At 37.3% G+C, this 14,612-nt stretch overlaps 1 protein-coding gene across 1 annotated transcript in view; it reads left to right on the forward strand.

Annotated features, from left to right (window-relative positions):
* Positions 1-7,754, forward strand: part of LOC139694198 (calmodulin-like) — a 132,469-nt gene extending 124,715 nt beyond the window's left edge. The window contains exons 4-7 of the mRNA XM_071592635.1: positions 2,045-2,154; positions 3,778-3,868; positions 5,142-5,198; positions 7,257-7,754. Coding sequence (XP_071448736.1) covers positions 2,045-2,154; positions 3,778-3,868; positions 5,142-5,198; positions 7,257-7,354 — 356 coding nt within the window. The 3' untranslated portion in view covers positions 7,355-7,754. The remainder of the gene's footprint in view (positions 1-2,044; positions 2,155-3,777; positions 3,869-5,141; positions 5,199-7,256) is intronic.
* The last annotated feature ends 6,858 nt before the right edge of the window (positions 7,755-14,612 follow it).

The following is a 14,612-nucleotide window of genomic DNA, read 5'->3' on the forward strand; positions in this document are numbered from 1 at the left end:
GACATTGCAATGCTACCCTGCAGATTTCAAAACGCAAAATAGTAGTATCCTAATAATATAGAAAGGATATTTGCAATTTTCCATTAGATATACTATAGTTTCCACTAGTATCTCGTGGCAAATCGCAACTATCCTTAGCTACAATCATCCGCTGCTACCAGCATATAATAGAAGATAATAGAAGCTATTGCTTCTAGATACTAGTGGAAACTATATCTGGTGGAATATTGCTAAGATCCGTTCTTTGTTATGCTCGACTTCCACCACATCAAGCCTGACACCACCCAATTTGTTGCAGTATCATACCATTTAACGCTAACATTTATTGAGTCAAATATTCCTGAAAATTCTAGCTCGAAAGAATTAATTCTCATTTTTTTCCGAAGTTGAAAATGTAAGAAAGTATAAATCAAATTCAATCCTGACCGAAATTTAAAGTCCTTTTTTTATAAGTAGCTTATGCATAAAAATATCTTTCCATTTTTTCCCAAGCCATAAGGTTTTTTCCAAGGGACCGTTCCTTCTAGTAGCAACATGAGATAATGCCCATTACCATTCGGTGCGAAGGATTCGTGCCCCGTGACACATGCACACTTTCTCGTGACTTGTCCCGCGGTTTGGAGATTTAGGTGAACCATCAATGTGCTCGAAGTATAAAATTTGTCTCTTCCATACGAGTGGATGGGTGAACCACGTGTTTAATGAAAATCTAATTTCATCAGCTCGCCTCAGCAATAATATCCCCGTTACTGGAGCGCATAAAGTTCAAATGTTCAAATTCTATCGCTCGTGGCAAACTGTCTCTGAATTTAATTTGTCTCCTTGTGGCAAATGTCCTCGCCTGAGAAATATGAGTCGGCGATGGAATTGTTTCACGCAAATGAGGCATCTGTTACGTATTTATCAATGTCGATTCGATGGGTGAATTCAATTGGGCGGAGAACTCGAGCTATGGGTTCGACGTGTCCCCACGCTCACCTCGCCACGCGTTTGCAACCAATTATCGTCCTCTTCCTCTCAGTTAAAGAGAACACCGGTTTACTTTTTAAACAAGCTCACCTGTCAATCAGGTGAATCCGCCCTAAAGCTGATGAGCCGAAAGTTGCCTGAGAAATAAATACGTTCATTTCAATGCAACAATTTCAGAGGATAAAATCATTCGCCTTGGCCAATTTCAGAGTTTAGAAGGATGCCTCGCTAGCTTAACTGGCTAAAGCACTCGACCGGACATTGAGGGATTCGGGTTCGCATCCTGGTCAAGGTAAATGATGTTTACACTCTGAAATTATTGCATTGAAATGCATATTAGCGGATGACTCCATTAAAAGTTACTGTTGCGGCATCTCCCGCAGTTCCTTTGGAATTAATACGTCCATATTGTCAGTTGATATATATATATATATATATATATATATATATATATATATATATATATATATATATATATATATATATATATATTGGTCGTTGGTTTACTCTTTGAACTCCAAATGGCGAGATGCCTGCTGAACACATTGCCGCCCTTTGGCTGCAATCCGTCCATTTGAATCGCCACGCAGTTGCTCGTAAATATACGCTAATTACCACCCTAAATTACCGTACCGACCTAACCATAAGAATAATACGTAAATGATGGATAAAATACGTTTAAAATTACGCTCAAGTGAAAGAAAATATGTAAAAATAAGTAACTACCATCAAAATATGAAATACGAGTATGTTAATTTGCCCCCGCTCTGTTTGCAATGAGATTATTGTGTAAGTAGAGAGTTGATGAGATACAATCACTTAAATTGCCCTTAAAAGCAAGCCATATAATAAATCTATTGGGAGTCGAATCAGCATTAAAAAATCAAAGCGCAAACTCATGCATGTGGAGTGTTGACAGGTACATGTCGTATAAGTTATTCAAGTATAAGAGTTACGCATTAATAGAAATAATTAAGCTATATAATACTTCAAGGACTATTACCCCTCCTTCATTAATAAGCTTTATTTGGTCACACTCTAAATTGATCACTTCACAAAAGGTTTCTTTATCAAGGTGATGGGAACTTCAGCTTTGATGAGTTCGTCGAGATAGTATCCAACATGGGGACAGCAGCGGACAAGACGGCCGACGAAGAGGAGAAGGAACTCCGAGATGCCTTCAGAGTTAGTACACCTAATATTAACGATTTCCCTCCAGATATCAATATTATCGTTAATTTGAAAGATTTCTCGAGAGTGATCGTGGCATGCTTGTGAAATAGTACAGCTATTTCGGATGTATCACTATGGATCCAAATTAATTAGATTCATCCCTGAAAGCTGACAGAATCTGTGGCCATCTCTCTTTATTCACGCCGAGTGATGACCTCCCGCCTCATAAAATATAGCCAATGAAGAGTATTTTATATATTTTGATAATATTTTCCAAAATACTCAGTGATATTAAAAAATTAATAATGCATAGCAGATATTTGAATTACTAATTCAATATCATATCATGTAAATACAAAATGGGAAAATCATATCAATGATGTGCTTCATTTTAAAATAAACTGTGTTCAATGGTGTTAAAATTAAATTGGACGCTTAATGAAACTTAAGAGATTGAAAACAACTGTGCTAACTTGACGGCGCTTTTGATATTTCTCTCCAAAATTTTACACTGGGACATACGTGTATTGAAACTGTTCAACTGTATTCGTCATCCAATGTCCATCTTTTCCCGGGAAGTAAATCAACACATCCAAGAAGACAACCAAATCCAATCATTCCACAGATGTTGAGTACAAATATACAATACAGTACTTGTACCTTATACGTAACAAAGAAGCAGGTACCCATTCACGTTTCTTCAAAACACTTATGCATTTTGTTAATGACACTTAATAGAAAATTATAATATTCCGATCAGTCATCAGTGAAAATGATATGCATCAATGTTTGCTTGAAAATCTCATTTTACATAGTAATATCCTTGTGCACGATTTTTATGCACTAAGTCAGCTTCACTTCACAGCTCAAACAAACGGATTCAGGGGCACTTGATGGAATTCTGTAACGAATAAACTTTCACCTTGACAACTTGACAATGTTGGCCAAGATTCACCATGGCCAACATTGGCAAAGTTCTCAATCTTATCCTGTGAATGGAATACAGTCAAACTTTCGTAATTCGACATACAAACTCTGAGAGATGAACAGTTTTCAATTATTGAAATTGGAATTCATGAATAACAATAGAATTTTGGAGCCAGAAGGTTGAAAATGACAAACATGGTACACGATTCCCGCATCAAAGTGAATTTACTTAAATTATAATATCAATCGACAAAATCTACAAGTAAATATAGTAAAGAAGAACATGAAATAACCAAAGCGCCTCCTTATGTTTTTGCAAAAGTGTAAAATTTTCTTTGTCGGCCTTTTTAACGGCGCTATCTTGCCGAAATACCCGTGCACATTTAAGTACTTACCTTCACTCAAATGATTTAATATTTCTGTACGACAATAATTTAAATTGTATTTTATCATTAAAATTATCGCATTTAACATCATGTTGAATCTATTTTTTCTTCCAAAAAGATTAATTTTTTAAACAATCAAATGTGTCTAAAAAAATACCTTTACAAATCGACTGGCCGTTTGCTTTAAAGTTTCATTTCACTTAAAAAGGTTTCGGTTGAAGGAGGTCTAACTGTGAGATCGTCCGTGGGTTGACAAGTTTTCTGGCAACTTCAAATAATCCCAGTGCACCTGGCTCAGTTTCACATTTCCCTCCCTTCGCAGGTCTTCGACAAGCACAACCGCGGATATATCAGCGCCTCCGACCTTCGGGCCGTGCTCCAGTGTCTCGGCGAAGACCTGTCCGAGGAAGAGAGTGAGTAGCAAGCAAGAGGGCAGCAAGCATTGCCCCATCACGCCTCTCGCAACTCACACTTGACAGTTTTTTGGAATACGGAAGGCACGGGCCGGGCCCAAAAGCAAATCTAAATTGGCGAAATTTCCTGAAGCGAGAATTAATGCCTCCAAAGATACGTACTCTTGCAATTAGTGAGGCGAATCTCTGAACAACTCTGCGAAACCTGTAATTTTGTAAGAAAGGCCGGATTCTTCTTTCATGCATCAAAAAATAAGAATATCTATTGAGATTTCTCTTTAAATGATAGCACAAAAGTGAAGACAATGAGGATATCTCTTTCGAAAAAAGGCGATTTGATCAGGAGCTCAAAACTCCTCTTGCCAGAAAAAATACAATGAATAATAAAAACTAAGATTCTAGTTCGTGAATCACAACCGTCGCCAAAAATTCTTGGGCATTTCATCGATGATCGTGATAACAAAATAAACTGGTGGTGTATACAAGATGGCGCTGAAAACTCGAGTTGAGTTAACCATCCCTGGTTCAGTGGTGACGACGAGAGTTTTCATTATCATTTCACAGTATTCTACGGGCAATATATTCCGTCAGAGTGAGAGACATTTTTCTGAACAAATTGTGAAAGGAAAGAGCTTTTCGCGAGACATCTGTAGCCCAGTGAGCTCTGATGTCGCCTAAGGTGTGTGAAGTGCGTATTCAATGGTTGAAGTGGCGTTTGGAGTCAGTCCATCGTAGATTCATGAAAATCATCTTGTTCGTCAATGGTTAAATAAGGAAAACAAAATAATCAGATCATTGTCACTCAAATTACAACATCAATTTATGTTCAAAATGTCTCAGTTGTTTTATTATTCATCGCTATACGAAAACCATTTAAGTTTCTTTCCGTTTGCCCATTTATTCATTGTAGACCGCACCTAATATTTCCGTCCAGAGATCATAGGCCACATGCAATTGGTTATAAATTTTGGAACAGTGAAACTACTTCATTCAACGCTTACTGATTCACTAATTTTTTTTATAGTGAGACTACGTTTGTTCATCTTCTTAAATGCAGAGGCTAGATAGAACGTTGAAATTTGCGGGAAATGCTGGCCATAATTACATATGGAATTCTAGATTTCACCTTACGTGAACTTCATATTAAACAAGAAAATTGAAAAGAAATACTCAATCATCCATATCCAACTTCAGTTTCTAAAAATGGCAATTTATACTGATTTGAAGATTCGTAAATGTGCACATGACTCAATGAAGTTCCTTTTATTTCCAGTTGAAGACATGATTAAGGAGGTGGACGTTGATGGCGATGGCCGAATCGATTTTTATGGTACGTTTATTTATTTATATTCATTGAATTTTTTTGCGTCACCATTCAATCTGTGATTGCTTCACATAAATCCTGTAAGAGGAAAACTGGCATTTCTAAATCTGGTAAATCTATCATCTGGTATTGTCTTTTTCAACAACATCCAATTATCTTTGTATGTGAGCGTTGATTTTTGTCTAAAAAATATGTGTAGTTAATTGAAGTTTTATCATGGTGGCAATAACCACTTGGGCACATCGTTCTGGATTTCATCGTACCCTGGCTCATATTACTAATTATTGTTTTAAATTGGTATTCAACCATTCCGTTTTATAAAATGGTCCCCGCATGAAATATACGTAATACGAGGGTCATCCGGAAAGTAGTACCCGTTCGTGCCGCATGAAGTGCTGACGACGCGAGTAGCCGCTGGACGAGGTCAGATAGCTTCAGTGGCTTGTCTGCCTTCTCTGAGCCAAGTTGCGTGACGCTAGCATTGCCTGTGTTGTTTCTGTGATTGTTTACAATGTTTAAAAAAATTGAGAACGCCGCCAGTTGTGATGTGAGGGCAGTGATTAAATTCCTCAATGCAAGAAACGTTCGCCCATGTGATATTCATCGCCAATTAAAGGAGGTGTATGGAGACAATGTAATGGACGAGTCGTCTGTTCGGCGGTGGTGTCGCAACTTCAACATGGGGAGGGGGAACACACACGACGATGAGCGTTCGGGGAGACCGTCTGTCATTACAGACCAACTGGTGAGCTCAGTTGACGAATTCGTGAGGAACGATCGGCGCGTCACAATTGATGACATCTGTGAGCATTTTCCCAATGTTTCTCGAACAATTGTTCATGAAATTGTTAAACACCATCTGCATTATGCAAAAATTTGTGCAAGATGGGTCCCTCGCGTATCTCAATGAGCTGGCGGCGAAGGACTATGCAGCAGGAATACATAAACTTGTCACACGTTATGACAAATGCCTTAATTTGCTTGGAGATTATGTTGAGAAGTAGTTTAAAGTATCCTCTTTCAAATAAAATTTTTTATGTTTGTTAATATTTACTTTTGTGTCTTTATTTCACGAACGGGTACTACTTTCCGGATGACCCTCGTATATTGTGTACGTTATATATATTTTCCGCTTGAATATTCTGATATATAATTTATATGATTAATAAATAACAATATTAATCCTGACTGGCTTTACATTAGACTACTATTAAATTAGGCGCGTACCGTAAATATTGCTAATGCTTAATTATTATTAACGGGTTAAGGTAGGTTTTGGATGAACAAGCTACCAAACGGTACATTCATCTCTGTGTACTTCCTTCCTCCCTTCATCCCGTTCAACATCCCTATCCTATTCCTGCCCTTTCCTCGTTTGCCTAACATTCTCCCCTCTAATACAGTCTTTAACATCCCACTACCGATCAATAAGCCCTTCATCCCATTTTCCTGCCTCCATAGGATTTCTCCCAACAAACCCTTCTCTTCGCCCACCATACCAAGTGCTTCCTCATTTGTTTTCCTTTCTTTCCACTTCTCATTCTCCATCCTTCTCCACACCGACGTTTCAAAAACCTTCAATCTACGTCTATCCTCCTGCTTCAGTAACCAGGTTTCCGCGCCGTACATAACTACGTTCAATATAAAGATTTTGGTGAGGCATTTCTTAACATCCTTACTTAATGTCTCTGTTATCAACCCTTATCCTTGTGAAAGCTTCTTTGCCTAACGCAATTCTTCGTCCTATGTCCCTACTGCTTTGACCATTTTGATCCTAACGTCAAATAATATTGATTGACATTATATGCATATGACCGCAGCGCGGCGCTAGAAAATCTTAGTTTAGGGGAACAAAAGAAACATAAACTAGTGCACTACTAAGCTAAACTCTCTGAAAAATACGTGGAGTAAACATTTTCATTTTACTATCGGGGCACCTACATCTTTTTATTGATGAACAACAAATAAAATACTTTAAAACGATGCAGAGTATACATGATTTAAAGCAATAGATTAAACATAATATTTTGAAAAAATGACTCAAACGGTTGAATTTCTTTCCAGAATTTGTGAATGCCCTCGGTGAACCCGGTGAGGATGACGAGGCTGAGGATGAGGAGGAAGAGAAAGAAGAAGCAACCCCGCCAATGATTAGCACTTAGATGTACGGAAATGTAGTTATTGCACAAGTCAATTTCAATGTAAATTACTTATATCTACGCCTAACTTGAAATCGAATATTTCCAAATCTCTTTTATCTCCTGCTAATTTAGAAGCGTATCTCTCAAAACTTTCTGCCTTTGAATTTTTAAAACTCTCGTATTTACGCGAAAATACTTTTCAATCGTATGTATCTTCAAGTCTTTATCAATTAAATATAATGAGAAGAGCTCTTCTAAACTCTAGAATAAATCAAAATAATTTCCTTTGTTTTGAAATTCAAAATTGCAAAACTTATGCGATATTACATGCAACAGGAAGACATGGAGCCTTTGCCATATCTTATGTAAACATGGTAAATATTTAATGTAAAAATATAAATAAAGGAAATGCTAAATTGTATTCTTTGAGTACCATATTAAATTCAATCAATAATAATTCCGATTTGTAATGATTTGACTTTCACCACCCCAAATATCCTTGTGCATCCAATAACTCTATGAGAGCATGCTAATGTCACAAAGTATTAATTCTGATAATTAAGACTGACGCAAATTGATTCTTAAGTCTACGTAATGAAATTCATATTGAAGCTTTTAAAGTCAAAATATTGTTCATATTTAACCGTTACCGGATTTGATCTTTTCCGCGTAATTTCCTTGGCACTAATTCAATCTGTCCACCCAATTCAATACATTTGGTATTTTATTATTCAATGCCGACGAGTTTTTGCCGCCCTAGTTTGTCGAGTTGTAATGTGATTGTCGTACCCTGGGAGTCATAAGCCTAAAATGCACATCAACGACTCATTAAGTCATACGCATGAAAACAATCAACCATTCACTTCAATCTACACTCAAGAACTGGGCGCTTTAATATTGCTTTGTCGAATCACAATATTCGGCCCGAACATGAAACGTCAAACTGAAATCGATTTCAATTAAATCAGAGAATAAGCCATATGATGGACAGCTTTTTCATTTAGCACACGGAACAAATAATTCAAAAGTACATACAGCCATATTTGCCCTCTCCACCTAGATGTTAAGGAAGACATTGGGTGTTTTGATGACCTCTGGGGCTGTGCTAGTGGGCATTCTAGAAGGGTCATTCATGTCAGATACCTGTAGATCAAAGGACAGGAGCCATACCCACAACCCGCGCAGCGTCAGTTCCCCAAATAGGTGGATTAAGGCTAGGCGAGAGTAAAGGCATTAACCGATGCAGAGGAGATTCAGGAAAGATGGAAAGAGTACACAGGAAATACATGATGAAGATACACGGCTAGCTGAGTTTGGACAGAGAACTAAAATATTATTGGAAGAAAGTAGATAAATACTCGCTTCCAATCAGAGGGCAGTTGAGAGTGAGGTATAAAAGGCGTTAAAGAAAATAAATCAGAGAAAGCTGCGGGCATAAGTAATGTCCCTACGGCACTACGCGTACTTGGGGCAACACGGAAAGAAGAGTTTTTATGGGCTCGTTCGTAGTATATATGGGGGAAGAGAATGGCCCGAAGATTGTCTTTGGTCAGTAGTAATTCCCATTCCAAAAAAGGGAAAAGGAACAGCAGTCGACCATAAGTTTGATTTGGCTCGGGTGAAATCCAAAAAAGATAGTATTTATGTTCACAAACAAAATAATGGAGAAGAGGGTAAATGATTCCGTAGGGAATGGTAAATTTGGGTTCAGAAAGGGGCGTGTACGTTCTACGCGTGTTGCCGTAGCAGTAATGAAATCACTGATAAGAGGGGTAATGCATAATATTATAACCTAGGATGAAGGTACATACTTTTCTTTCGTACATTTTGAGAATTGCGAATATATTAGGAATCACGGGAAATATAACGTATGTGGTGTGAAAAATAGTTTATTGTAAATATGGGGCTAATAGGGATTACAGTCGCGTTATGCGGGGCTTTGAAGTCCAGCAGAACTTCCCCATGGTTAATCTAAACTCTACCTCAATGATATACCTTCATAATAGAAATTTAAGCTTGGCATTTTTCAAGGATATGACAATTCAGTTTTTTCAAGGATTAGATTAATATTTTTTTTCTTTATCTATTTATATTCTGGTACATTTTTGTTACATCTTCATTGAACTAGATTCCGATCATTTCCAATGTTTTAGTGCTTATGTTCAATTAAATTGCTTTCCTCGTTGCAAACGATTTCTACACCAGAGCCCAATAAGTATGAATAATTTAACAAGATCGCATATTAATTTCCGAAGTTGTTACCACAATTGATACTGAAAAAAATGTAAAAATCCATCAAAAACTACATATATTTCTTAAATCATGACCGTAAGAAGGTGAAAATAGGTATTCTCATTCTCTCCTGGACCATCTCCTACTTTTTAACATATTAAGTTGTTGACTGGCGTCTTAAGCTTTTAATTGCGAGATTTTTAACAGTTAACCTTCATGTCACGCAAAACAACAATCTCATCTACATATACCGCGCGATCCATCAAAAGGGTGTGTGGCAGGGGGTGCAAGCACCAAGTGAGAAGGGTAAGGCATATGGGAGAGGAAGGGAAAAAATATTCAGTAAAAAACTATCAAATAACGAGCAAAAAAATATGCTGAAGGAAGACTTCATCCAAAACAAGAGTTAATTTCACCTAATAATATAGCTATTTTTTACATGAAAAAGAAGGGAATTACAGTGAACCAAGACCATTTACACAACAGACCTCCACCATACCAAAGACAGGTGATAAAGAATTACGAAGTAAGAAATGGAAATTCTACTATTTCATCGACATTCCACTCATGGTCTCCGCCCCTAAAGTTACAGGCATAGAATGTGACACACCGCTGTTGGCAGTGGACGGCATGAGACATGTTTACTATTGTGCCCCCCCCCCCCAACCACGGAGAGAGACGATGGATAGAAGAAGAAGCTTGAAAACAAATAAGGGTAGGCAATATTGTGCCAAGTACAACAGTCATTAAATGACAGTATCATGCGGTTATCTGGGAAGGTATTTGCCAACCGTATTCATTCCCATTACCGCATCCAACCTTTTTTAATCCAAATTATGATCTATTTGAAGAATGCTTCAGATTAATAAGCCACAAATTTGGTTTTCAAAACTTTCGATTTTATTATTCGACAAATAATGTCGGTCTTTTCGGTTTCACGACTGAGAGGTCTCCAATTTCTGAAAATTGATAATAGGCTCCGGTTTAAAACCTGTCTGAAAGGACCGGAACTAATTAATTGGTATCGTGAAGTATGCATATGGTTTCCAAATGATTCGAGGGCACATTTGGTTCTCGCCGTAATTGTAAACATCCATTAATTATAAATGATAACTTTGAAGTCGGTTTTCCCAGCATAATATCATCAATCTCGTGCCGTCGCTCAAAGCCATAAATGATTACAAATTCAGGAAGTTGAATCGGGAGCAATTAAATCATACCCATTATGCCAATTTTTTCCCTTGTCCTTTATTGAACCCCTTTGGAGTAATCCAAGCCAGCAGAGATTATTCCATTTCTGTGTGAAATGAACACGAAAAATCACGCATGACCCCACAAACACTTAAGCACAGCTCATCGGTACATGCACGTAACAAGAGCATTTCTCCGCTACTCAGGCTTACTTGCTACTATTTCAGATCTCTCATCCCTCCCCGAGTCCGGAGAAGAGAACAAGGGAATCGAAAAGCAAACCAGCTACGATGCTTTTTCAGGTTTAGATGAGATTTGTAATGTGTTTAGAAATTAATTCCGACTACTTTTGTACTACAGCTACATGAACTTTAAGGGCTCATCGTATCGTACTTTACGGGCAATGACTTAGAAAAACTAAATAGCTACTAATTGCTTTTTTCATGGTCACCCTTTCCCTGTCAGTCTCTTAAATTACCCTTAATACCCTGAAATTTAAAGATGACTATAACGATGTATTTCATACGTAACCAAAACCCATGAATAAATATTTTCACCACGCCTTAGTATCAACAAATTAAATCATGATTGATACATCTATAGCAAGGAATAAGTAGTTTCTAATGTTATTTAAATGCCTGCTAGGCATTCTATAAGGAGTATGCAGCAAGGAGAACGAACAGCTATTTATTTAAAGTGGAAAATCAGCTATTAAAAGGATACTGTCAAAATTTGCTGTTGCATCTGGCTGCATGGGGATGATGGAAATCTCGTATTTTGAACAATTTTGTGTTGTCCACCAGTAAACTTGCTGAGCATTAATATTTTAATTACGTCAATGGATAATATATAGTCATTTACCAGGATGATTTGAAAACACATTACAAGGCAAAATGAAGAATTAGTGTTTCATCCATTCCAAACCTACTGCTAGTACCCACTTCCCTTATAATTTAAACAGTTTCATAAAATAAAGGGAACATTTTCAAATAAATTTAATCCAGCATCTTTCAGCATGACGATGTACCCACTCTAGTTCACCTGACAGTGCAAGTATATCCATTAGTGGCAATAAATAAAACCATGAACACAGTTATCAGCCCAAAGATCAGTTTGAATGGTTTGGCTAAGAGTTCATCAGATACTTAGACCTAAGTCGGGAGAATATCAAATACCACAGAAATTAGGTCAGTTCCTTTCCCTATGCTACCTATGTTTTCCCAGGAAGTTCGGGTACCCGAAAAATCACACATCTTGGGTGAAGATGAAGGCACCCATAGGTGCACCCGACAATCGAACCTGATCACAATGGTCAATCCTCCTGGTCAATAGACCGATGCTCTATCCCTGGACTACCATGTCCCACATAACAATGAATAATTTAAAAATATAGAATTAGTTACCAGCAATTTTTTTTAAACACCAAACGACGAATCTCAAAGATGAGCTATTCACAATGACAAATCAACTGAATGAGGAAGAGCACTTTTCATTGTTCTGCCCCACAATTTTTACAGACTAAGTATTTGGAGAGTGCCGACGTTGTAAATGCTACACATATATTTTACATTGGGATGTATGTGGTGACACCCACGAAATTCACATGTTCTCATGCGCTCACTTCTTTAACTCAACATGACTGTGCAATCTACAACAAACAAGTTACGTTACAATTAAGAGAAGACCTTCTTTTGTAAATTGCAGTTCCAATGAGAAATGAACTGAATGGATTGTAATATCCAGGGGCTTGGATTCATCGGTTATTTATACTTCAGTATTTCTCGCTATGCACGAGTTAAAAATTCCATGACAGACTTTCAAAGATTTACGAACCAAAAATGAAGCACTCAGCCCCTTGCATATATTTGCTCTAAATAGAATCAAAAATACCATGGCTCACCTAATGAAAATCCTACTAGCATCAGAGAGATCAACTTTCTTGTAGATCTATATTGTAGAATTCAACTTTTTCTAGCATCTAACCATGTCATGATACAATTTTGCTTTTTTTATTGCAAGAATTCAGGAAATACAAATTTTAAAACAAGGGACTATACAGCAGAATTATCATACAGGAGAGTCATCTAGCGTTAGTGAAAAAATCACTCCTTAAACGGAGTGTAAACCTCAGAGAAGTACGTACCTAATGATTACTATTTTTTGTAGCCCAAAGGTAGGTCACAATTCTGTGCCTTCTTGCTGAGTACGAGACCAAATGTAGGTAAACCAATTGCATGATACCACTTAGTTTTAGAAAACTGCTAGATTAGCCATTTATATTAAATTCAAATATCATTTTTCCATCTACTGTCCACAGTATATTTTCCATTAAAGTAGTTTAAATCTTCCAACACTTATTAAAGAAAAAAAAAAGATTTAACCAGGAAATCCAAGAGAAGTGGAAATAATACATAGAAGATCTACATGATTAAGATGTTAAGCCAACATATTAAGACATAGAAATCATGGCATGGATGAGGATAGCTTAGGTCAGGACATATTTGACAGTCATAGATTGAAAGGGAATTAAGAGAACCAAAATTAAATAAGGCTATGAGCACACATAACAACCCTGCAGAACAACTTCAGGGCTTAGACAAACGTGGAAGGAAGAGTATACATCAGTTCTTTCATAGCATTTATGCAGGATTTAATTGGGTGGGTAATTTCATCAGATCAGTGAAAGATCCCATCCAAGAAAAGGGAAAGGCAGCCATAGTGAGAACTGTACAACATCTGAATGAGTTCTCCCTCAGCTGAAGAAGCCACAATAGTCATAAATCAGATGATAGAGGGGAGGATTAATGATAACTTGAGAGGTGATCAGTTTGGATTCAGATCATGATGCCATGACTGTAATGTGATCACTAATGTAGTGGAACATAGAATAAAATCAGGATTTATTTGTTGGTTTAGTAGATTTCAAGAACGCATTCTATCGAGTGAATTGGGTAGAATCAGTGTATGCATTGCAGGAAATAGAAGTAGATTGGAGAGAAAATTTATCCACTACGTATGTACATGTCTCATACTGCTCAAGTGAGAGTGGATGATGGCGAGTCCGGAAGGGTAGTGTTACAAAGAGGGGTGAGATATGGGTAACCATTATCACCTGTGCTGTTCAATGTAAATGAGGAGGAAATGATTAATGAGACAAGGGAAGAACTGGAGGTAGGAACAAAAGCCAGGGCACCACTCTAAAAAATGGTTTGAGAGAGGGTTGAAGCCAATACTTTGCGGAAATTCATTAATAATGATACTGAATGTAAATTATTGCAGGATGATTTAAATAATGCTCTTGAGTGGATGAGGAATAATAAAAAATGGATGTAAATTGTATGAAAATCAAAATAATTATTTTGAAGACAAGTAAGCTCAAATATCATAGTAAATTTGGAAAAGAATACATACCAATAGTAAAACCATAAACACATTAATCAACCCAAAGGTCAGCTCGGTAGGTGATGATAGAGTTCACCCAGAGCTAAGCCCGACAGCATGTAAAATTCACATATCAGGGTAGGGGGGCCAGTTCCTTTCCCTGTGCCGGTTATGGTTTCCCAGGAATATGTGGTAACCGAAAAATCACATAGCCTGAGTGGAGCTGCAGGTGCCCATGGACTTACCAGGGAATCGAACCCGGGACCCTCCGGTCAGTAGTCCAACACTCTACCCCCCTGGACTACCGCGACCCATATACCCATTGTAAGTAAGTGTAAATACCTACCAGTAACTTTATCAAATGACTTCAAATGGAATAAGTATTTGGAAAGAATGACCTATAGACACGCAAAATTTTATCATGTATATTCTAAAGAAATGGAGTATAAAAACTAAAGAAAACGGTTAGCTACAC

The sequence above is a fragment of the Hetaerina americana genome, unplaced genomic scaffold, assembly GCF_022747635.1.
Source record: "Hetaerina americana unplaced genomic scaffold, ioHetAmer1.1.p SCAF_5, whole genome shotgun sequence".
Lineage (NCBI taxonomy): Eukaryota > Metazoa > Arthropoda > Insecta > Odonata > Calopterygidae > Hetaerina > Hetaerina americana.